A 26,753-nucleotide genomic window follows, 5' to 3' on the forward strand; every position below is an offset into this window, starting at 1 on the left:
ATATTATTTTAATTTTGTTTCGTTTTTTCCATCTAAAAGATGGCTGGATAGCCTATTTTCAGCTGCTGCAATGACTGGTCTTTCATGGAGCCTTATAGGACCAGTTGCATGTATACCCCAGGCGGAACCACTTCACCAGCTTAAACACACTGCTCTTTGCAATAATTAGATGAAGTGGGTTCTTTTACGTGCATGAGTTGTGACTCTCTCACAAACGGGACCTCCATTTTATGTTCTATCCTAACAGACTATTTTGCCTCTTATTGATAGAGGGGACAGTATAGGATTACACAAAACATTCACTATAATCGAATCGATGAATTATGTACACGTTCTTTTTCTGGGGATTTTTATTTACAAGTTCAAAATATAATGTCGCTCTTACAATAGATATAATTGTTCAAAAACAATTATTGTACAAATATACAGACAGTAGCCAAGCTGCGCAGTTCCTCACAAGTGGTAATTGAAACATCAATATAGAATCTTTCAAGAAAAAATCCACGAAAGCATTCCAGTGAAAATGGTAGCCAAAATAGATGAAATCTACATAATTTTCGTGCCAGTTTCATGACGTACGTGGGTTGAATTGAACCCCTTAATTGGTTGTAGCCCAACATCACACAGGGATTGAAACCCATGACAAAATATAGAACATACACTGTATAGCCAGATTAGGTAGGAATTCATGGATGCTGTGTGAAAAAAAAAAAAACCCACCAAAATCTCCTATAATACTTCTATTTGAATTTAAACATTTAAAATTTATCATTAAAATTATTAAAATTTAAACATTATTGAAACACAACAAATTTTCAGGTCACGTGTTTGTTCACCTGACTGGTCAGGTGGCAGATCCCATGATGAGGTAAGGCCTCTTATGATGCATAAGGAATATCACTCTCCAAATTGGACAACTGGCGATTCGGGGCTAGGACTTTGTCGCAGCTGTGGAGCCGTCCACCGCCTGCGACTCGCCGATCCCAACGGTGGTGCTACAGCATCTGATTCGGTTCAGAAAAAGCAGTCTCTTGTATCCATTTCGATACTAAAAACACGGGGGGGGGGGGGAAACCATAGAAAGATGTCATCATTTTTTTTTTCTGCTACCATCAATTCAAAATCCCCCTTAAAAATAAGATTTGAAAAATACACGTATGGTTGAGGGGTCTAGATATCGCGCACGAAAATTTGAAATGCTCTTATAATAGAAGTTATTCCATAATCGAACCTGAATTTATCAATGAATATCACGAAAATGCAGAAAAAATCACCTCCCAGAATCTCCTGATGATACGATGACGGAGTAGTGCGCTGTCGCCGTTTGTATGTCGGACTTTTTTTTATGCGGTCACCTTCTCGGGGTATGTAAAGATCGCGCAGCTGCCCTATGTAGTTTCATGCGTGAAAGTGTCTGCCCCTCTCTGCGGCTGTAGCGTGCTTCGGCTTTCGTAGAATATTATCAACGATCGATCGAACAAATTACGAATTCTATCGGCTACGATCATACGAACGAGACAAGCGAGACGACACGTCTAGGCTACAACATCCTTAAAAAAAAGATTTTAAGCAAAGGTAGGTAAATTATAAGGTAAAAAATCGGAAATTTTGTGAAAATTTTGTTCCAAAAAATTGGAAATTTAGTGAAAAATTTGTTTGAAATCAAAATTTCTTACCTGCTTTCTTCTCATGTTTAGCGGTTGTCAGGTATTTTTATTCCATGGGCGTATCGGCAAATTCTGCGCTTAGTCCTACGCGTAATATTGCTTGCTATACGCAGTTACGCTATGCGCGATCATTAAGTCCCTGCGCGAGACCTAGTACCCTTACTATACAAATAAAAGAAAAGTTTCGAGCTGACGTCACAACAAAAATGAATCACGAGGAGGGCACGCTGTTAAACATCAAAGGACATGGGGCTATGAAACATGATTGTGTGTGTATGTGTGTGTGTGTGTGCGTGTGTGTGTGTGTGTGTGTGTGTGTGTGTGTGCGTTTGAGCGTATGTGTGTGTGGAGGGAGGGAGGGGCCCCAAGCCAAGAGTGCGGGTTCGGTGGATCCTCCTGGTGGCGTCAGATGTCAATGCTCATATAGTTTGTTAGAGTGTCTGGTAATGGTCGATCAGTGGTCAAAAGAGAACATGCCAGATAAATTATGCATCTTGTTGCATAGCATTGGACCCTATACTAGTAGCTAGGGAGATCGCGTTGATGTACAATGATGTAGGCCTGCATTTATACCAATGTCCTTTCCAGGAATAGGCTGGCTTCAGATCTTTTTATCTCTCAATGGAGTGAACAGATTGATTAAAATGACGATTTTGTTTCTTTGTTCGCTTTCTGTGTTACATTTCCTATTAAAACCACGCATGACACAGAAGTCCGCATCAGGTTTAATTCGAAATGACAGAGAGATACAGAGGTATTGATGAATGACTAGCTTATAGCACGTTAGGTAGCGTATCTCTTCTCGTTGCCTTGATTTTTTTTTTGTTTTGTTTTGTTTTTGCTGCTTTTGTTTCTGTTTCAAAAGGTATCAATAGCAAATAATTCATCATCATCTGTAGCAAAATACAACAAACTAGTATCCGGGTACCGAACGAAACAAAATAACTTGACATGGAATGGAGCTAAACGCGTTATCGAAAACATCGTGTGGTGAGAGAAAAGGTAGATATGGACTCATACATACTAGGAAAAAAGCCGAAAAGATGAGTAAACAACTTGCATATCTTCATTTAAATCTAATATAAACAATACATGGGTCAAAGAACAATCTCTCTTTCAGACGAGAGTTCGTATTTGGGCTTGATTATTCTGTTTCTGCTTGAGTCAGTTCAAAATTCTCCTAGCAGGATTTTATACATCTACATACTATTATGATAAACATTTGGGACCACAAAATGGTTGCTGGTTGAGGATATTCGTTGGGTTGTGTGTGTGTGTGTGTGGGGGGGGGTATGTCTGTATGCGTGTAGGTGTGTGTATGTGTGTGTATGTGTGTGTGTGTGTGTGTGTGTGTGTGTGTGTGTGTGTGTATGTGTGTGTGTGTGTGTGTGTGTGTGTGTGTTTATGTGTGTTTCTCTCTCCCTCTCACTTTATGGCCCGAATTCACGAAGGTGGTTTAAACCGGGTTTAAATTTAAACCATGGTACAAATTTAGACCATGGTCTAAATTATTAACTAACTATTATGATAAACATTTGGGACCACAAAATGGTTGCTGGTTGAGGATATTCGTTGGGTTGTGTGTGTGTGTGTGGGGGGGGGGGTATGTCTGTATGCGTGTAGGTGTGTGTATGTGTGTGTATGTGTGTGTGTGTGTGTGTGTGTGTGTGTGTATGTGTGTGTGTGTGTGTGTTTACACACACACCGTGTGTGTGTGTGTGTGTGTGTTTATGTGTGTTTCTCTCTCCCTCTCACTTTATGGCCCGAATTCACGAAGGTGGTTTAAACCGGGTTTAAATTTAAACCATGGTACAAATTTAGACCATGGTCTAAAATAATAAGCGTGGAATAGACGTACCTTTTGACATGCCCTTATCGATGCGCGTTTGTTACTGGACGTCTGATGGCGTAGTCCAATCTGTCAATCGTATTTACGCAGAAGAAATTTGCATAAACCATGGTTTAAAGTTGTACCTTCTTCGTGAATTCGGGCCGTGGGTTTTCATCCTCGTACTCACCCGGCGATTGGAGATACCATAGAGGATGCTGTTGAGGCTGGAATTGAGGTGAGCGAGGATGACGGCCCCGACGTAGAGCTCCTTCGGGTAGACGTTGTGCACGTCAGTGAGGACGACCACGGCGTACGGTGTCCAGCACGTGAGGAACACGAGGAAGATGATAAAGACGGTGATCATGAGGCGGCGGTCGGCCTTCGAAATTTGGGGTAGCTGGTTAGCCGGATTGGCGCCATGGGTCCGCGCGTCCCAGCTGCGAATCTGTCGAGTGCATGTTATGTAGACGTGTGGTTATGTTTGTTTGTTTGGTTTTATTTCTCTTTTTTATTTTCAAATCACACCAAACAACAGAATATATGCATTTTGGAAAATATCATTACACAACACATGAAGTTTAGCATGTTGTCTTACAAATTACGACAAAATACATGCATACATTATGAGCACACATGAATATTCGATGTATGATTCGTATAGCATAATATCACAAACATGTTCAGAAGGAAATCGTGAAAATAGCAATTGTAAATGAGCTAGATGATGATTAATTATTCATTCTGAATATATAATGTCGTTTAGATAACCACATAAAAAAAGGAAACAAAACGCGGAAAGGGGATTTAAACGTATTGATTTGGGAATTGTGTATTTCCGTAGACATTGAACCAACAAAAAAGCAGGAGACCGCAATCATTTAAAAAATAAATATTAGTAGAAGAATGTGAACAAAAGACGTGTGACTCACAACACTTTTGTTTTTAAAAAAAAAAAAAAAAAATGTTTGGAGCTGTTCCCAACAGTTACAGATTTGTCACTTCCAGTATATGTTGTCGATGTTTATTTTAATTTCATGGTTCCCAGTGCAGATTAGAGAATTAGCCCCCCCCCCCCCCCCAAAAAAAAAAAAAAAAACAAAACAAAAAACATAGATTTCTCCAATCAATTACAAAAGGTTTCCTCTGATGTTACATAGGTTACAAATCAATGCTTCCATAACAATTAGGGGTATTTTCCCTTCTCTTTTAAAACTGCATTGTGTTTCCTTGTTCTAAATTATGTGGGTCCCTATAAGATTACCAAATCTCCTGGTCTTGTATGTTCGTTTGTCTGTTTGTTTCTTTGCTTGTTCGTTTTTTCGTCGACAAGGCTCATAGAAATAATCACTTTCCTGAAACTATATAATTGTGATGATAGAGAGCAGAGTATTTGCAACATTGATGATAATTTCTTGTCCTTGACAAAATTATCTTTTCATTGCAGCTTCTTCTCTCTCTTTGTATAAACATCTATGACTGTGTGACACTCATAAAGCATTACTCAAGCAAATACGAAAAATGCACATGCCTGCTCATGCACGACCCCCTCCCCCCCCCCCCCCAAAAAAAAAAAAAAATATATATATATATATATATATATATATATATAAAAATAAGAATATAAAAAAAATAGGTACCATCACATATTTATGCACAAATCACATAATTATCCCAATTCGAAGGCAATCAACGTCACATACATTATAGATCCAGTGAGTGGCAATAAGATCAGTAGCACCTTCACTGAACTTTGCAGAAAACCAGACAATCCCTTCAAAAAGTTATGAATTGTTGCATTTTTGGTTTAAAATCCATGCGCCGTCATCGCTGGATTAGACAGCTATACAACAATTATTCATGATGCCACTCTGACAGTAGAAGGGCAACGGTATCAGGAAAACATAAAGAGAATTTTGCAAAGTTTCGATGTTAGAAAATAAGGATTTGACATGATATTGACATAATGATAATGTTAATGGGTACTTCTTATCTCTGCCTTCTGAATGTGGTAAGTGAAGTGTTTTTCATTTTCTCGGAAAAAAATGGTTGAATTCTCCTTGTAATTTCTTATACCTTTATTCCATGCGGATTTACAGAAAAACGACATCCCTATTATACCACATATTCTTACTTCCAAAATGGATCGAAACTGGTGTGTATATCTGTGGGAGGGGGGGGGGGATTATCAGAGGAGAGGTGGGCAATTATAGATTTCTCCACAATCTGCCACACATGGCATTTAAACAACGAGATTTAAGTAATACAATTTATTATTATTGTATAGATGTCCATGTCGCCGACAAGTGACTCTTAAGGATTGGTTTGACTTACAAAGAAAGCTGATTGGGTGGTAATTGTAGAATTAAATTGTAATTCTAGATGGAAGAGAAATACGCCGAGGAACGACCATTAACACGCTTGCCTTGTCGTGGTAGGTTGTAAGGAACGGCACTACTAGAACCCCACATTGCTCCTTTGAGAGGGTGCAGATATATCTTCACGACAGGCCATACGTTGTCGAATATCCTATTGTAATAGTTGGCTGTGTTGTTCATCAACATCACCATATTCTTCTTTTGAAAGTTATACCTGATTTTTTTTTTAGATCAACGCTACATCACAATCATGCCATCTCCATGATGATAATGATGATTAGGGATTCAGCTACCATGTTCAATATGTTCAATTTCGAACTATACAGAGTCACAACGACTTACAAATGTGGCGTCCCGCAAGGTTCCATCTTTGGACCATTAATTCATTCTATGAAATTATATCGATTATTCCGCCCCATTATTACATCTCACACTTTTTGCGGATGATACAAATGTTGCATTTTCTCACAGAAGTTTTGATACCCCTGTAAGTATGCTAAACACTGAATTATTGGAAATTCATTCATGATTTAAAGGTCATAAATTGTCATTGAATATTTCAAAAACTAATTGTATTTTAGCTGTCCACATTCTCAACTTGATGAATGTAATATTTGCATTGATGGAAAATTGGTAATTTGACAAACGTCTACTAATTTTGGGGGAGTAATTTTGATAAATGAATGGACTTGGCATGATCATAAGGAACATAACTGTTTTATCCAGACAGATTGGTATGTCATATGAATTGCGATTATTGTCATCTAAATCATTACATATGCTTTATAATCCACTTATTTTCCCTCATATGACTTATATTGTAATATTGTTTGGGGTAATTGTAATAAGGTGCAGGTAGATTTGTTGTTCTTATTGCAAAAGAAAGCAGTCAGAATATGTTCACACTCTACGTATTCAGCGCATACGACCCCGTTATTTAAGCAGCTGAATGTGTTAAAAATTTGTGATATACAAAAGTTTCAAACCTCTGTATTTATGTATAAAATATACCAAAAATATGTTACCACAGTCCTTTCATTTTTTTTTTCGATTAAAACAAACATCCATTCGTACCCTACAAGACACTCAACAGATTTCCATTGACATAATCCAAAATCCCTTATAGCTCACAGGTCAGTGAGGCATCACGGACCAGATACATGGAGTGCTTTACCCGACTCCCTAAAACACGAACATCTGTTTTCTTTCAAAGTTGGTATAAAGAAATATTATTTTAACTCAATATATTTAGTAAATCAAAGTATAATAATTGATATTATTTTGTTTATGTTTTGGTCTTAATTTATAAAGTATTATTGTACTGGTACTATACTGAAGAAAATTATTGCCCCAACACAAACATTCTACTAACCTATTGCACTCCAACAGCACTCACTCACATCTTCTTTTTCCCTCTAAAGCATACTATTGTAATAAGTAGAAAAAATAAAAATGTCCTTTTTGCGACAGGCAAACCTGAGTTATATTTCCCAATGAGGCCATCAGCTTAGTCGCTATGTATGCCTATGCTTCCTTATTGAATCAATTGTACTGCATTATTTGTATTATATGTAACGATAAATGTTTACAAATTTTTTTTGTTGTTGTTATGCATGTAGTATAAACTGCACTTTTGTGTTGCTCCTTTGCCATTTGGCTATGTTTTGTTGAAATTTCTCACATTGATGTGATTTGTTTTTTATTTAATTTGATTTGATTTGAGAAGCAAAATAATATGAACGAACGAATGTCAGACACAATTTGTTCTTTTACTTCTTTATGCCAAATATTTTTTTTTTTTTGGCACAATAATGAAAATGATTCAATAATTTCAGAATACAAAATTCTCTTTCGTATATCCTTCGCAACACACATAGACCTAGTATTCTTGTTTTGTTGTTGTTGTTGTTGTTGTTTTTCAGGTGTAGATTCTTTATAGGGCTTTTGAGACAAAGACAAAAATCAACGATGTAGTAGACTGTCCAGGATATGGGATAAAAGTACGTACCCTCTCCTCGCTTTCTTTAACAAACTTGTAGACCTTGATGTAGCAGAAGAGCACCATGCAGAGAGGAACGACCACGCCCATGGCCACAAAGTAGACGGTGTAGCCGTAGTGGTGGATGCGGTCGAAGGAGCACCCCATCTTCTTTTCGTCGAAGATGTGGGCGCCGAGCCCGACGTAGTTCGGGAGGTCGATGAAGAAGCAGAGGACCCAGAGGAACAGCGTCATAATGATGGTGTTGCCACGCGTGTAGATGGTACCATAATACTTTGACTGGGGATATCATAAAAAAAAACAACAGCGACAACTTCACTCGGTAATCATGGTGAAGTTCTAACGCTCTCTGTGCCTGTGAGTAACATGGGCACAAATTTCACACACAAACATGATGGCCAGGAAATGATAGTGTAGGCACCGATAGAGAAAGGTCCTGTTTACCATTGGGAGCAGTGATTTAAAAATGTAAGATTATCACATTTGATGGCATTTGCATAATGTGTACGTAGGTCAGATGTCGCTATTTTCCCCAATAAACCATAACCGTAGACGATTTAGTCTGGAAACATTGTTATTATATCCATTGTTCACATTTTGTAAATTTAACAACACTCAATTTTGATTATACTAATTCAAATTTTACATTGGTTGTTTCTATCCCTAACTCACATTTTAGAACTATTTTTAAGCACTGAAGCTGGGTCTTTGTTTCATCTGCAAATGGTAATGTTTATTATCCCTTTAACCCCTATAAACACATGGGCGTCACGGGGGGGGGGGGGTGATGCGTTGGTGCGAACGCACCCCCCCCCCCCCCCTTCAAAAGAGGCCCTTTTTTGGGAGGGGGTTGGTAGCTTAAGAAACCCTGAAGTCGAATCACAAAGTTGCGGTGAAGCCCCCCCCCCCCCTTTTTTTTTTTTTTTTTTTTTTTTTTTTGCTTGTAATTAGCCGCTGAGCCGGAAGTGGAACCAGAAATGCACCCCCCCCCCCCTGAAAAAAAGGTGGTGACGGCCCTGAAACACATTAAAAAAACGATTGAAAGAATATTATTGGAAATATTTTATGTATTGGAATTAGCAACCATACTTTACAAGTTATGCGAATGGTCACGTGACAATACAAGCCAAGCAGAGCTCTCCAATTATCCATACGCTTAACAATGTCTCCAGCATTTAAAGATTTCAAATATTGTACGGTAGCGTTGATCGAAAAAAGTCCCATGCATCAATTTGAGGAAAATAATGATGCTTTCAGCTACTAAAAAATCCCCTGGATCATCAGAGACCCCCACTGCGGAAACGCACACTTCAAGGGCGCCATCTATTGTCCCCTGACGCAATAATGAAATATAGTATACAAAAAGCTGAAATTGGATAGAGAACTCTTTTTTTTTTTAAACACGCGTCCAAGATTTTTTTTTCCTACACTGACTGAATTTTGCTATTTGCCGTCAATCATTCCATTTTAAACGTTGTTTGGCACTAGATTATGGATTAATTACTTCCGTCATTATTCCGTTGTGCTGTTTTCAACTTCCATTGTTTTGTTGGGGTTTGGGGGTGTCAACCTTCCAAAGTGCACATCGCTATTCTTGGTTACTTCACGTGCTTTCTAGGTTGATTATACTTTCATGATTCTAAATCTAATAAGTATACTTACAAAATGATAAAATAATAATTGTATAATGTATGCTTTGTATATCTTGTGTAAATTTTTGTTGAATGGATGTAAATGGATGCCAGCTGAACTGAACTGTTGGAGAAAGTAGAAAATCTACAAAAAGAAAAACATTGATAATGATAGCTTTTCAAAACTTTCACAAAAATAGACATATCCCATAAAATCATAACCATAATGGAATGGTCCCTCTGGATTCAATATTGATTTCCCAAGGATCGCTAAGCATACTATATTCACTTCTGTCTATAAAGGTTGCACGTACGATGTTTAACCTAATTTTCTTGTGAACGACTGTAAATGACGTAATCTATATAACATACACAACACAACACAACACACACACACAAAAGAACAACAACAACAACAACAACATCAACAACAATTCATTTACACCATACGTCATGAATCACCCAGGGCAATAATAGAGAACCAAACAGCAGGATCTCCACAAAAGTACTTCAAACCATTTTCATCTTCAGATTAATACATGAGACGTCATGCTACCTAGTTCAATCTCTGTCACTCTACGTACTTTTCTTACAGGTATACATTGTAGATCGTTATCTCGCAGAGCCTTGAGCATCTTCACTATGGAGTTGACGCATTAGATATTCTCGGCAATCATTAAACGTTATTTATCAGTCCAAATGATGTATGCCTACTTCACTCTTGATTACCACTCCACTCATTAGCGAGAATGTTTACCTCCGCTACGCGTATTTCGTTGATATCAGCATTTGTTTTCACTGTTTCTTTTTATACACTCACACGAAGAAGTCATACGTCTTCTTCGTCTTTATCTCATCTCCTTTCTTCTTCTTCTTCTTCTTCTTCTTCTTCTTCTTCTTCTTTTTGATAGTCTGAACTGCGGTATTCACATTATGTTTCCCTTTTCCCTTTTCTTCTCTCTCCACGTTGTTTCTCTAACTCAACATAAATTTTTTTTTTTTTTTTGGGGGGGGGGTCCGTTTCAGTACTCATCTTTTTGCTTTTAGAGTTAACACATCATTACTCATTTTCCTGCATTATGTGTAGTTCACAAACATGCATGTCATTTTTCACTTATGTCGTGTCGTTTCTTATCGTGCAGGGCAGCTGCTGTATTCTTTATAATTGACTTGTTTTACAATAAATGCCACTGCCTCATTCTTCCACTCCCTGCGATACATAACATAATATACGATTGGTATCAAAATTATTTTTTTTTTAAGATTTTCGTTTATATCATTCAAACCTAGTCGCAACTTCGCAGTATTCGTTTGTATAGTAGATTTTGGCTAAGTATGAAATGCGTTGTTATTGGTTATACATTGCATCAAGTGTTCGTGTGAAAATCTCGCTATGGAACGTGGCTTGGAATTATCTGACCAGTGATATGGGGCGGGGACGTATCCAATACGTACGTTGTGCTGGGTAAAGTTTATGCGTTGTGGCGCAGATAGACGCAGGAAGCTCGCTGTTTACATGGTCGCAATTCTGCTTAGCACTACATGGCTAATTGTACGTAATATAGACAAGATTATCGTTATATTCTGCACGAAATCACGATCAGATCTAACAGGGTCTAGAACTATGGAAAATGCATTACGATCGAGAGGATCTTTACTATAACGATTTGAGAGTGCATAATTATGTTCTATTGATGCACCAGTACCGGACTAGAACTCCAATAATACTAAGTTATACATCACTGAGTCCGCAAACAAAACGGCAATCGGAATATTCAGTATTTATGTCGTTCTACAATCCAGTGCAGTGCATGATAGAACATGCACTAATTGTATGATATTGACCGTTATTATGTATAGGACTGTACTCGTCAACATTTGCTCTATTTCTTTAAAGCTAAGAAAAAAGAATAGAAAGAGTAACTTCATGATTTTTACTTGAAATAACAAAATAGAAAAGATACAACCAGGCGAAAACACAACTTGATAATGCGACTTATATCATTATGTCCTTTATATATTTTTTGCTGCTGTTGCGCCCAAAAAGCCGCAGTTTTATACATTAGATTATGCGCATGATACAGGTGGAGCTATGTTACAGTTACGTAATACCTCAAGCAGAAAAATGAATAATGTCGTGGGAAGAAAAGGTATAAGTTTATACGGGAAAGAAAGTACCTTGATGAGAATCAAACTATAAAAAGAAAAAGATCAGTATATACCACGTCCAGGATGTGTGCCAGACATAATCCCCTCATAAATTTCGTTTACTCGCACGTGTAATTTGTTCTTTGAAACATAAAGAGAGGCAGAAATGCCTTTAAGTTATTCCGCCAATCAGAAATGCAATGCACTTCGAGAAAACTAAATAAATTACAAACTGCAAAATATCTATCTTAGATAGCTTGATTCTGACAGGTAATACAAGTTTGCTTCATTCTAATAAGTAAAGCGAGAATAAGTTTTCAACCTTATCTTCTCATTAAAAAAATCGTTGCATTTTGTTTTTCTTAGTATATATTGTTGTTTCATTTATGTTAAGTAGTGGTTGCACATGAGAATGTTTTAGTGAATTGCTTCAGAGCCTCACTTTTTGTTGTATAACTGTACTATAGGCTCTAAGAGGCTTAGCTTGCTCCGCATTGCTCTGTGTTCCTCATTTAACTTTGATCTCCCGCCCTAGCAACAGTTGCCATGGCAACACGTTTCTACAGTGTTGAAAGAGCAATAGGAGCCAGTCAATTCATTTTGTTTTCTTCTTCTTCTTCACTCTCTTCAAAATGTCGCCACCGTCGCAGCATCTTTGAACCTTCTTCACACATACATATTTGTCATGCAAACATAGAGCCAGGAAATTTGTCCCTCCTAGCAAAGTATGCAGCAAAGTCCAACGAATGATTGCAAGCAGGGGAAATATCAAGTTTTAAAGATTTGTACTCGGACATCACAGAATGTAGCCTTTCAAGTAAGAAATTAGACAAGACATGGTCTTTAAAGGGATACCTCTTGGTCTGTGAGCTCGACAATACCTTCATCCATTCATTGATGTTTTATTTTCATTTCCAAACAATATACATGGGTGATACAACCGTCAAAATGATGGTATATTCTTGTCACATAAAATGTCACAAGATAAACAAGCACAACACAAGCACGATTTCCTGCAGCAAAATTCCCCAAAGACTTTGTAGGTTACAAAAAGGTGAAAAGATAGGAGCGAATGGGAAAAGAGGCGAATGAAGTGAGATTTAACATTTGTGGGCTGATGGTTGATTTGTGATTATTTTGTTACCGCAATGAGAGTTTTAGCCCAAAGTCACATGGCGCGTGCATTGTAACACGAAGCTGTTACAATACAGCAGACATTCGAACCCAGTGGGTAACATTGAATAAATGAGGATATGCCACAAAATGCATGATTCAGTCATTTTGTCTTACTGAATACCTAGATCAGGTGTGTCGCTAGTGACTGCATGGTCATTTCGGCGTTTCAGGAGACCATATTTGTATTTGCCAATTTAAGGTGTTCTGCAGACACTTAATACTCCGCCAGTGGCATTGCTCAACGCTCACACACATTCTTTTTGTTCCTTCCGTGTCCTTTGCCGAAACTATAGTCTTGTCTGCTCATGTGCATCCAAATGTGTGTGTCGTGAGTGTTTATCTCATGTATGTGCGCGTATGTCATGTGTGCATATGTGTGCGAGAGTGAGAGTTGTCTATGTTAAATAGAGATTATTTGAAGTACAAATTGATAAATGGATTTGTTTGTGTTTTGAATTGCATTTGTACCGTTTTTGTTCATGTTACACCCAGAATGGGTTGATTCATGAATGATTTGAATGAAATCAATAAATATCAAGGGGAAAAAAAGTGTGCATACTCGGATTTGTGTGAATATGAAAGGGTTGGGAATGTTGCAATACAGACTTCAATACTGACCTGAAAAAGTGTAAACTCTGCTGACTTGTCCACCCTTTAAAGCATTATAGTTATGATCAAAAGACAGTGTTTTTTTTTTTCAAAATGGGGGAATTAAAATCATGTGACGAAACGAGGAGCAAATAATGACGACACAGATGATATAAGGTAAAGGTAAAACGGTTCACGATGCCAACAGAGATGACCAGCAATATCCATCCATGCAGACGGGTCTATCACGTGAACAATTTTGTTATCACGTGGGGGGGGGGGGGAGAGAAAAAAGAACGCGGTCATACCACACGGCATGAAATCTCTATTATGCTATCTCAGATCACCCGACTTCTAGAGCTGCGAGCACTTCCCATAAGAAGCGATTAGGAATTTTCTGAAGGATAATTGGCCGATTGAAATGAAATATACATAAACTGAGCACATGTTATCTGCTTCAGTGCCAGCAACACTCTTAAAAGAACGATTGCATTGATACGTTACCTCGTCATATGCATGGAACGTGATCGCTGATGTCATCTACGATTTTTTTTTTTTCATCTTCTTTTTCTTCTTCTTTTTGAGCATTATAATGATCCGCTCGCGTTGGTTGACTTCTGTCAATTAGGTTCGTAGTGACATATACAGGACAAAGCAACGCGAGGGTAATCAGGCGGTAGGATCGTGTTTCAGAATCTAGACATTATGAAAGACATGATCAATATCATAAGCCAATAGGTTCTGCGCAAATATCGTTTGGTTGCACAGTTATTATCGTGTCTCGTTGCTCCCCAAGCGGCATCTTGTTAAGTGTACACACAACACGTGCACAATAATGGCAGACGTTAATACGAAGTAAGTTTATCTCAGTATAATTTCATAGCAGTGTGTATACAAATGATAAAGAATAATTACACTCATATTTCAAGGGGTACTTTATCATAGTTGGCTGATGACGCGTTCTTTCGATCCCTCCACCCCTGCCCCGAAAGCAAACCTTTTGATAAATTAATACCAGATGATGCAATTAGGCATGTCTTGTTATACCAGTGTTACTACAGATAGTCCAGAGAAATACAAAATCATTAAATAAAAAGCAAATAAACCAACAGATGTCGCAATCTTGTCAGCCTCTTTTTATTTCGTAGCGTAAAGATTATGATATTGACGCGACCATGAAATCGGTGAAATATGATTTTTGTGTGTGTGTGTGTGTGTGTGAAACCTCAAAGAATACATCCACATCTGTGCTTAAGTTAAGATACTCCTCGTGCAGAAGAATTCTTGAGTTCTTGATACCGAGTAAATATCACAGGATTGGATAAAGGAGGTTCTGCGTGATGAAGTGGCATTATTCATTTTCTTAATGGTAGACTCTTTAGTGCTTAATCATTACCTCACAAACATATGTTTTAATACAGTATTCATCATTTCTTGTCACTAATTGTGAGTACTAGTGATACATTGAAAAGTATAAGAGACGGGTATTACGGCCTCAAAATGCATTGATAGGAAGGGAAAGGCAATAAAAGTGATATGACATGTCTTAGTACTTGAAGTTATTTCTATCTCTCTGTTCAGCAGAAAGATATATTGAAATATATCCCCATATCTTTGCAATAATCCGTTCATAGTCTAAAAGTCTTCTTCGACTGGGGAGGCAATAAAACAGAGCACCAACACAAAGGTCTCCATCTCCACGGCGCAAACACAATTGCAGACACACATTCTCAAATAGTATTTTGTTAGCACTAAAAGCCACAAGGAGGGCTTACTCTCACAATTCCATGATGAAAAGACTTTTCATCGCAGTCGAACAAGGTTACACTCTCTTCAAAGCTCAGAAAATGACGAACAAGTAAGTCTGTAAAATTAATGCAGCTCTTCAAAGGCGATGATCTCTGCGCAAAAAAAAAAAAAAAAAAGTAGAAACAAGGGCGTAATAAAAGTGACAGGTTTACACTTTCACAAACATGCCTGTAGACCTTGGTCGTACATCTGCGTGAAACTGATATAGAACCAAAGCATTTCTCATTTCTTTGGCTGTCCATGTGACACCGGAAGTCTGAGAAACACATATAGCTCAATATCTACGGCTAAAAGTGATCTGCATAAAGACTTGACTCCAGCAAATGTCAGATAGATATCTTCGTCTTACGTAGATAAAAGGGTATGTAAAAGGGTTTGACGTTTCTTTTCCTGCGTCGAGGTGAACAGCAAAACAATGGGGAAAAAGAAAGGTTTTTACATCTCACACGCACCTGCGACATCTGTAGAGTAGAAACTTCTGAATGAGAATTATATAAGATGACATTGCGATCAAGAAGAGAATCGACGTATCAAATACATTGAGAAGATTTTCATGATGCCGTTTTCTCTCTTTTTTCTTCTGGCAAGGACGAGTTTCTCTGCCAGTTGGAGGACAATAGAGGTACTTGTGTGAGTCAACACCTTAGTGTTAACACCCATGACCAGTTGAATATTCAAGTAGTGAAATAAAAGCAAAACGAAAGACGTCATAAAGGCTAGAGATGAGTCTTTTATGTTGTTGTTGGTTTTTTTTTTTTTTTTTGGTTCGTCTACAAGTGGTAATTTGTGACGACTTCCACACCATCAATTTCCGTTCATATCTCATTCTCTCTTTTTTTTTCACAGTCAAACACTCATTATCTCTCTATCTGTCTCTCTGTCTCTCTCTCTCTCTCTCTCTCTCATCCTATTTATATCTTACTCGTCCTCATCCAAGTTTCTCTGGTATATTTCCTGCATCATCTTTCTCCCCGGCCTCTCCCAGCTTCATCAGGCCCATGTTTGGTCTGGGTATACGGATTGCCACTTATTACCGATGACGATTTTGTGTGTGCGCGCGCGCGTGTGTGTGTGTGTGTGTGTGTGTGTGTGTGAGGAAAACATGGCAAGTCCCTCCTTTAATGCTGGCTACTGTACGTGCTGAAGAAAAAAAAGATACAGAATCTTATTCAGCCACCGAAGAATGAAAAGCTGAAGGATATAGACCTACCATTATTTTTTTTTTCCAGGCTATCGAGATTGCTGCGTGAGCTCTTGCAGCGTAGCTCAAAAAGGTGAAAAGAAGTGGACAAGAGCCGAATGCATAATCATAGCGCGCGATATGCTGTTTTAACACTCTTTTCTGTTTAATTCTGTCTTCCTGCTATATCGATTTCCATGAGAGAATCAAAGTTCTGGTTTCCACCAAAGATTTGAATACATTCTTTCTTCTCATTCCTTTCAGATGGATGCAGAATTTTGTGACACTGTAGAGGGTGGAATACTTCGTAAGAGGAATTTTCACAAAAGTATATGATATAAAAAGATAGAGTGATGTGTTTGGAAAGGTAGAAGACTTAAAGGCGGATAACAGATCACCTTCTGCAGATCTAGGTCACCACACAATGCCGTTCATCGATCTACTCTCTAAGTTACCTCTGACACCCCATCCCCATTCCAATATACCAACTCCTCCTCTTCTCCCCACCCCCTCTCCTTCCCACCCCCTCTCCTCCTCCACCCCTCTCCTTACCCACCCATCTCCTCTCCATCCCTTCTCCTTTGCTTCTTAACTACTGAATCTACCATAATCTTGATAATGTTGCTGTTAATGTTATGTATTTCCCCCTCCCCTCTCCATCGCAAATGTGTATAGCACTAAATGCATCAGTCATCTATGCGATACTTCTCAGCACCAGTAAAGTGTGGATCAATCAGTTCTTTAGTATGTGGTCCTGATTCCGGAGAAAGAATCAGGACTTCCCGCTGGTTTAAAAAAAAAAAGTCCTTGCGAAGTAGGAATGTCAGTGAGATTTCACTGGCAGAAATCTAGTACATTCAATGTGGTCCGTGAAATGGCGCCATTTCAAAGATTCGAGTTAAGGAAGTCGGGGGCTTCAGAGGACTTCATAAAGGGATGATGGTATTGAGATGGGTCTTCAGGTTTCCAACTTTTTTGGTAAGATAATGAGAAAAAATCTTATGAAAGAGCATAAAATTCTGTGAGAAATTCAAAATCGATTTGATTAACATCGGTTTAGAAGGGGCTGAAATATGTAAAAAACAAAGATTTTTTATTGGGACAACTTTGTTTTACTTTTTTTAATATCTTAGCTTTTTCAACAACAAAAAAAAAAACATTTTTGGCAATAAACTTTGAATTCATCTTCTGAAACATTGTATGATCTTTCATATTTTTAAGTGGCTTCTAATTATCTCTCAAAAATTAAAACTCTGAATTCCCCTTTCAAACCAAAACTATTCCAAATTCATTAATTTCTCCGAGTTATTCTATTGCAACACTGATTAGCGAATTGCCCTACATCAATGTAAATAAGCTCTGAATTGATCAGTGTTTTAGTAGTAGCCGTGACAAAACTATACCATCCACTGGACAGCAGGGATTTCAAACAACGGCGTAGCCAGAATTTGATCTAGGGGGGGGGGGGGAGGCGGTTAGTCTGCGAGGGAGAGAAGCGACCGAGCCCGAGCGAGCGGAGCGAGCGGGTGGGGGTGGGGGTGAGAACTTTTTGCATCTTGATGTTGTAAATGGTGCAATTTGATACATGTTTTGCGCGTTTTATCGACTTGAAACAGTCCCACTTGTTTTACCCTTACTGTACTGGGCTATTTGGCTCCATGAAAATACTGGGGGGGGGGGGGCTGGGGAGTTTTTGAATCATCTATGTGGATAAAAACTCAATTTCCCCCGTCACAGAGAGAAAAAAAAAACGAGAAAAAAAAAACAACTTTTTTTGTTATGTTTTGTATTGTTTTATTCTTATGTTTTCTATTGTTGTTTTATTCCTTATGTATATCATTGTTTCTAAATTTTGCCCAATTTATTTCAGAACAATATAGAAGCATGAACCAAGTGGAAAACCAATTCCTGAGCAAAATTGATAAAGTAATGCAAGCCATGGTCTATTGACAGTATGTAACTGTACACAAATCATGCAGCAATAAGCCGTTTTAATGACATGCGCATACTAATTGGCCATAACACCGTCCCCCTAGGTAGGTCCGATATGGGCAAATGTGGTATCAAAATGTGCGCAAGACTCAGGGGAAAAAGTCATGAAGCGAGAATCCGAAATTCCCAGCGGTCGCGATGCAATCGCCAAAAGTATGGAGGGGGGCTCCCCGCCCCCCCCCCCCCCCCCGTGCAGTTAGGGTTAAGGTAGTAATACATCTTCATGTCGATTATTATTGAACAATTTTGGCTATAAAATGGTATCATGTAGATAATCTTCTTGTATTAATTCTTACACTGAATTCTTCTTGTATTAATTTCTTACACTGAATATCGTGAACGCGACTGAGCCCGAGCGAGCGGAGCGAGCGAGGGGGGGGGGGGAGGAGATGGTGTGAGCGGGGTGTCCCCCTCCCACGGTGAGAATTTTTGCATTTTGATGTTGCAAATGGTGCAAATCGATGTATGTTCTGCGTGGTTTTTTTTTTTCGATTTGAGGTAGCAGTATATTTTGATGCAGATTATCATTGAACAATTGCCTATATACATTTTAGTAAACTTCTTGTATCAATTCTTACAATGAAAATCAATAAGGCTGTCTGTTCAGCAATCAAACAGAAAAGCATGCACACGAGGGTGTAGATAAAAGGCATTTCTTCTCCCACACGAAGGTGATTTTGCATTTTTCAGACCTGGAATTCAGCGATCTGGAGCAAACTTTTGGTGCATTACTTAGAATTTTTTCCAGTGCCAAATAGTATAATAATGGATATAGATAGGGCTTTTTCAGGGAAGTATTGAAATCACGGAATTTAGCTCTTATTCCGAATGTGCATCACTTCTGTGTTTGTACAAAGTCTAGTGAGGTAGAGCTCTCTTAGGGAGGATGTGGGAGGGGCATTGGCGTTTTTAGAATTGAAATGAAGCGATCTGGAGCACACTTTTTGTGGAAAATTCGGAAATTGTCATTCCCCAAAGTGTACTAAGTCTATAAAGGTTACCAAGCAATGGAAGGGTACCAAGATAGCTCTCCCATATTCAAGGGAGCTTTTTTCAGTTTTAGAACCGAAATTCAACAATCTGGCGCACACTTTTGCAGGAATAGGCCCTCACCTGGAAATTTTTCAGTCAGAAGAGGAATGTAGCAAAGCTATGGAAGGAGATTCTGTATAATTTTCTGATTGCATTTAACGTTTTTGGTGCCCACATTTTGTGGCATATTTGGAAACTGTTTATGTTCAAAGTGTAGCCACATTCTACTTATGGGGAGGGGGAGCGAGCAGGGAGAAGGCGTGGGCGAGTGTTATCACCACCCTTCCCGTACGATGGAGCTTTTGCCTTTTTAAAGTTGAAATTGAGATATCTCGTATTTGATTGAATATTTGGGAAATTATATAAGAAATAACTGATCTCGGGGAACTCAGGGAGGAAAGGATATTGATTAAAAGGGGATATTCCCATTGTACTTAAGGGAACTTTGAGTTTTCCGAATATAAGTGATAAATCTTGTGCACACAAAATTATTCATTTTTTTTTTTTGTGTGTGTAAATCTAAAAAGTGTACTAAGCGAGAAAAAGGGGCACAGATGGGGAGGGTTTGGGAGGGGGATACCCCTCCCAAGCACGAGAGATTTTGCATTTTTTTAACTGAAATTCAACGATCTGTTGCGCACTTTGAGTGAAAATTAATATTGAAAAAAAAAATTATGATCTTACTTGATGAAAGGTTGAAAGGGAAACCCGCTTCATGTACATGCATATAGTATACACGCATCTTTTTTCGCATCCCAAATCCCGGTCAAAATCTTAGGGTGGGGGGCGACCGCCCCCATCGCCCCCCCCCCCCCCCCCGGCTACGCCAGTGATTTCAAATACAATCGGAGATCATGGACTCCATGAGACCGAGGCCAGCTTGCGCCACCATCTAATCACTTTGACTCATCCAAACCTTATAATATCAAGGTGGAATTGAAAGGGATTAAAATAAAATGCATATAGCGTCTAAGCGAGATTTCCGTCAGCCTTGAATTTATCAATGCTATAAAAGTCGTAATGAAAAAAAAAAATTAAACTGTGTACAGTGCTTTCAGAAAACGTTTGACGAGCGCGACCTAATACATGTCACGACAGTTATATATTAGATTTTCCATTTTTTTTTTGATCCAATAAAAAGTCATTTGAAAGAGCTCTTAACACTGAGAGGCAGAGAAAGAGATGGAGAATATTTTGAAGCATTCGTTTCAAATAGAATGCGAGATTGAAATTGATACCCATTGCTACGTAAACATTTTTACCGTCGGTCTTTGATGTAATGTAAATCTCTTGAATCAATTCCAATTTAAGAGCGCTTGGTAGTCATACACACATACACTTACACAAACACACACACGCACTGTTACACACACACACACACACACACAGGCGCATATATATATATGAAGAGTTTGTTTGCAAAAACCGATAAGTCCATTTTTAAAGATTTTGAGTTATGGTCACTGTCATAAAGAACAAAATAATACCTTTTAAATGATATATTAATATAACATATAAAGGTATATTTTTGAAGTTATGGTCAAAAGAAGCAAAAATTTTCTTATTATTCTCTTTATTTTTCTTGGCCTTTAATCGCAAATATCTCCATTTGGCAAATATGGACTTATCGGTTTTTGCAAACAAACTCTTCATATATATATATATATATATATCATACATTTTCTATTTGTGTATGGCCTGTTTGTGCCTAAGTGTAAGTACATATATGTCATATTCGAATTGATATCAAGGGTATTATAGAATAATCTATAAAATCGGTGTTGTACCTGTGTGATGCAGACGAACCGGTTGATGCTGATGAAACATATGCTCCACATGGAACAGGTGCAGCTTACGATGCAGACCGACGCAGCTAGATTACAGAGCACGGATTTCGCCTGGAACCAATGGGGGTGAAAGTTCCCTGCGAAGGAGGCGACAAACGGATCATGTCAAAGGCCGACACAGCATAAAGTTGTACACGTGTAGTACTCCTTGCTGAATAGTTAAGGACATTGTTTATCATTTGCAGATAAAACAAAAAAACCTACCATTAGTACTTCAAAATAATTCTGAAATGTGAGTTAGGGATAGAAACAAACAATCTAAAATCAATATATCAGTATAACCGATGTAAAGTACTGTTAAATATACAAAATATCAGAAATAATTATAATAAAAATTTCTTCTGGAATAAACCGTCTACAGGTATAGTTTATTGAGAAGAATAGTGATATCTCCTTATATTTCAAGCTTTATTGTAAAATGTTTATGTGGTAGGATTTTTGTTATACAACTGACCTACACATATACACGTATGTACATCAAGTGTGATAACTACAACATTTTTAAATCACATGCTCCCAGTAGTAAACAATACCTTTAAAAGAATCCTAATCTCAAGCATAAATGTGCATTGAAGGCAGCAGCATAAGTAGGACGCATCAGCGAATTCTGAGAAAACAATCGTTTCAAAAGCTATATGAGTTTTTAAAGTTTCACTGCCGTTATCACTAAATAAGAAGACTACTAGTTATGTGTGGGCAACAATATAAATAGAAATGTTAACAAAATTAAAACATTTAAGTTTTCTATCAGCATTTGTCTTATCTCTTTCAAAGAGCAGGGAAAATTGTATTGCCATTAACCTTCGTCAGTAGCAAGTCGATGGAATTGTACTTTTTATTATAATAAATGACATTTCTTTTATGACATTCTTTATATTGTTATCCACACATTGAGGTCTTCGTGGTCATCATGAACCGCAGTAGTTTTCTTTTCCAGTGATGACAGCATCAAAACTTTAGAAATGTATAGGCCTATAACTTTTGAATTGACTCTGATATCCGATTTTCCTCAGACTTCACTGATGTGTTCTGCCCGTATCAAGGCAATAATAACCCCCGAGGAAATTTATTACTCCCGACTAAATGCTGGTTAGTGATAAGGTTGGAGTAAAGATTAGGGTTAGGGTTAGGTTCAGGGCAAGAGTTTGGGCTATAGGGTTAGGATTACGTTCAGGATTAGGATTACTACTACTATTATTACTACTACTACTACTACTACTACTACTACTACTACTACTACCACTACTACTACTACTACTACTACTACATTATACGACTACTACTTCTACTACTACTACTACTACTACTACTACGACTACTACTACTACTACTACTGCTACTACTACGACTACTACTACTACTACTACTACTGCTACTACTACGACTACTACTGCTACTACTACGACTACTACTACTACTACTACTACTACTACTGCTACTACTACGACTACTACTATTCTGTAAAAGTGGATATTTTCGCGCGACTTGTTTTTCGCGCTTGGCCGGGTAAAAGAAGAGTTTCGCGTGTTTTTAATTCCGCGGAATCAAGACATCACGCACAGGAACATATGGCAAGTAAAAATATTCGCGTGGTTTTATTTTCGCGCTAGTTTCTGGTTGCGCGAAATGCGCTAAAATTTCAACACCGCTAAAATTGTCACTTTTACATGGCGTACTAGACTTTGATATTCGCATACGTATGTTGGGTGTGCAGGCGTGAGCAGTGGCGTATCTAGGAAAAACGGCGCCCGGGGCAAGCACGAAAATTGCGCCCCTAATTTCTGAAAAAATGTTCAACCCCAACCCCATCCCGGTAGGGACTTTAAACAAAGTCCACATGATGCTTTTTCAAGCACTTAAAAGGGATCTTTTGAGGGTGATTTAAATGTAATGAATTTTGATAGATTTTGGCGAGCGAGCGCAGCGAGCGAGCCGAAAATTTTTGTATTTCAGCTTACAAAACATGGAATTCTTGTCATTTTTTGCTTATTAAATCTCACAATTATAGTGACAACCTTATAGATGACGATACCAACAAACTGAGGACTTGAAAAAATACTCTAAATTAGTACGAGCGAGTGAGCCGAAATTTGTCTCTTTTTCTCTTTTTTGATTTTTTTTTGCGCCCTCCTCCCCCGTATGTTCGAAACCGTTGGCGTCCTCTTTTGATCCAATCGTCGATCGCTTCAGAACGAATGAAATTGCAGTCGCTGCTCCGTGAAACATTTTGCCTGCTAAATATAAAATGACATGTGTGAACACAATAGACACTGTCATTTTGTCATCATCACGTTTTGTTCTTACCTTCTTTTTTGTATAAATTTTGGCGAGCGAGCCGAAAATTTTTGTATTTCAGCTCACAGAACATGGAATTTTTGGGTGAACACAATAAACATTGTCATTTTGTCCGCGTCATCATTATGTTTTGTTTTTATCTTGTTTGATTTGGTTTTCTGCCCCCCCCCCCCCCCCCCCCAATTCTCCCTCCCCCTTCCGGGCGATTTTTGTTTCTTTTTTTTTCTTCTTCTTCTTGTTCGTTTTTTTTTTTCTTCTTCTTCTTCGTTTTTTTTTTTTTTTCGTTTTTTGCGCCCCCAAGGAGTGGCGCCCGGGGCACGTGCCCCCCTTGCCCCCCCCCCCCCTAGATACGCCACTGCATGTGATCTCTCATTTTGGGATGCGTATCGCTTACCGAGGATATAGGAGAGGTCCACGAAGGACGTAACGCAAAAATCTGCAATGGCGAGGTTAAAGATGAAGATGTTAGCCACGGTGTTACGTAACTTCCGGTCAATGAGGATGGCGCCCATAACAAGGATGTTGCCCACGTTGCCCCAAACCATGCAAGTGATAAAGGCCGCAATCAACACTTTTTGAATCACGCCCCTCTCCGCCTCGTCGCTCACGACGTCCGTCCGGTTCGCTCCAGGAGGGCCCGAGTGTTCCATTGCCATGGCAACGGTTGGGGCGGTGGCAAACCACGGAGGATTGGATGTGTCTGCGAAGGAGTCTGCCGGGGTCGTCTGGACGGAGAGAGGACTGAGGAAGTAAGTAGCTGGGTAGAGCGACGTAGAGAGATCCATGATCTAACCGAAGTATATTCCCGCATCCCTGCGCAAAAAACCAATGCAGGGCACCGGTTCTGAATACGATGATTAAAGGAAAACGAGAGTACAGTTTTAAATGTTTGATGGGGGGGGGGGGGGGAATAGAAAGAGAAAGTGAGAAATAGATAAATGGAGGTAGGGAGGGAAAGGGACAATGTGTTTGGGAGGGAGAGAGATAATGTGATAATTTCATGTCTTATCATTTAGTTTACGATTCATATTACATTTTATGTGGTTTTCAAACTGATCAAATAAAGTGATGGTGTAATAGCATACTTTGTGTATTGTTGTGCTCTTTGTAGTATGTCGGATGGAAAATAAATGAAACCGCACTAATCTCAACTGGTTGTGTGTGTGTGTGTGTGTGTGTGTGTGTACAAAGGATAAAGAAGGGATATGGAGAGACATACAAAGGATGAAATCTTTCAGTCTCAAGGGAAAAAAATATAAATAGCCTTTTATTAGTACTGAGAAGGTAAAACATCATTTTATTCACTAAGCTTTGTTAATCGATAGAATGAGGGGTTTTTTGTCCCATTTTTCTTCTCCTGATTTGTTTTTCAGGCTGGACAAGAACCCATAACATCCCGTTTACAGGGCCTTGGGCATTACCCATCACATTTTGTTTATTTCGTAGTGTCAGGTTTTTTGTTTTTTTGATTCATTCGTCATAAGTACATCACAAAGACCTTTTTTTTTATTATTATCAGTTATCTCTAATAACAAGTAAATAAATTTTGTATAGCTTCTAGCTCTACCAAATGGACTAATGGGTCTACAAGCATTTAGTTCTTCCTCCGTTTTATAACAATATTCAACAAGAGAGCTCCAGAGTACGTTGGGAAGTGTCTCGTGCGACAATCTCACTCTAGCCGCACTCATCTTTCATCGTCAGATATACCTTCACTCAACCGCGCACGAACAAACTAATTGGCGTTGCAGATGATTCACTACTGCACCAAGGCTGGCTCCCTCCTCTTCTGATATCAGCACCAACGCTGGATTACATCACAATAATACCTATTCATTCTAAAATCACTATTAAGTAAGCACTGGACTCGCACTGTCACTGGCTGGTAATATGTATTCATTTTATATCCTATGACGACCAGGGATGACATCTCTAAGCCCTTTGTATCCAGTGGAAAAGGCGCTATAAAGATAATATTAACTATTATTCATTCGGATGATCTGTGACCATGTTTGTCAAAAGCAACATTGCGCATAAAGTTGATGTGTGATGATTCGTGATATAAGCCAGCCCAGTTGATCAGTGCTTTGTTTCTATTTGCTGGACATAATTGTAAGCTTGACCGATGCTAATATAGATATAGATGTATATATATATATATATATATATATATATATATATATATATATATAACCTGCCACCCCCTTTCTGCTCCTCCGGTAATCATGGTAATTATCTCAAGTATACTAGTCTTCATCTCCACTGATTTTTCCCACAGGAAATCAAGGTCTGGAGGAGACTTGATAGTCCATTGTTTAACTTGTGAAGTACCTCGCAAACGGTATAATTATGTGGGGAAAATAGCACTATAATAATCAGTGGTTCACTAATTGCAGTTTTTTTATATCCATCAGGGCTATTCCTCTTTCCTTTATCCGGTATTCAAGTGTTATTTTGTCATTTTACCTTCTTTCCTCCTTCTCTTTCTTTCTACTTTGCTTTGCTGAAACATGATGTTTAGATACGACATGTAATGGTGTAATTAATGATCATTCTCTCTTTCACAAACCTATGACCGAATGTCTTTCCCGCTAGGACAAAAATATCCTTTCTTAGAACATAAAAGCGTCTGTAATATCAAAACGGAGAAGTAAAGTCAACAAGCATTATTATTTTCCTTCCTCACTTCATCGGCGATGGAATGATTTCTTATACCTGATCTTTCTCTATTTTACGGATGAAGGTTTCACGTCTGTTAATGATTGTTGACGAAGTTAAAAAAAAAAAAAATGTCTGGAGCGAGCCAAAATGTTGATGTACGTCTTTTAGTCTGTTTGTGCGTGCTACCTTTTCAAGCCCACTTGTTTCAGGTGCAGTCATGAACTTCAAAATGTTTTTTTTATCAAACACTGATGAAATCTCCTAAGGAAAGTCAAAAACTATCCGTGGTGACAGAGTGTCAGTGTGTGCTGCTCCTAAATTTTGGGATAATCTTCCAATGTTTATAAGGAAACAACAGCTACAGTTAATGGGTTTGCTTAAGACCAGGTTAAAAAAATAAGCTGAAGACATAACAATAAGGTCTCAATTATGTCATGATTCCCATTTTCTTAATGAGATGTAGAGTATGTTATGATAGTATAAGCACAATTTATAATTGCTGTTATTATCATCATTGTTATT

At 38.3% G+C, this 26,753-nt stretch overlaps 1 protein-coding gene across 1 annotated transcript; it reads right to left on the minus strand.

Moving 5' to 3' along the window:
* Window positions 1-931: 931 nt before the first annotated feature.
* Window positions 932-24,355, minus strand: LOC140236347 (melatonin receptor type 1B-like). Its single transcript, XM_072316304.1, has 5 exons — window positions 23,965-24,355; window positions 21,216-21,352; window positions 7,882-8,151; window positions 3,686-3,943; window positions 932-1,048 (listed from the first exon to the last, which is right to left on the minus strand). The coding sequence occupies exons 1-5, from the start codon at window positions 24,353-24,355 to the stop codon at window positions 932-934; spliced, it is 1,173 nt and encodes a 390-aa protein (XP_072172405.1).
* Window positions 24,356-26,753: the final 2,398 nt, after the last annotated feature.

Source organism: Diadema setosum, chromosome 12 (genome assembly GCF_964275005.1).
Source record: "Diadema setosum chromosome 12, eeDiaSeto1, whole genome shotgun sequence".
In the NCBI taxonomy this organism is placed as follows: domain Eukaryota; kingdom Metazoa; phylum Echinodermata; class Echinoidea; order Diadematoida; family Diadematidae; genus Diadema; species Diadema setosum.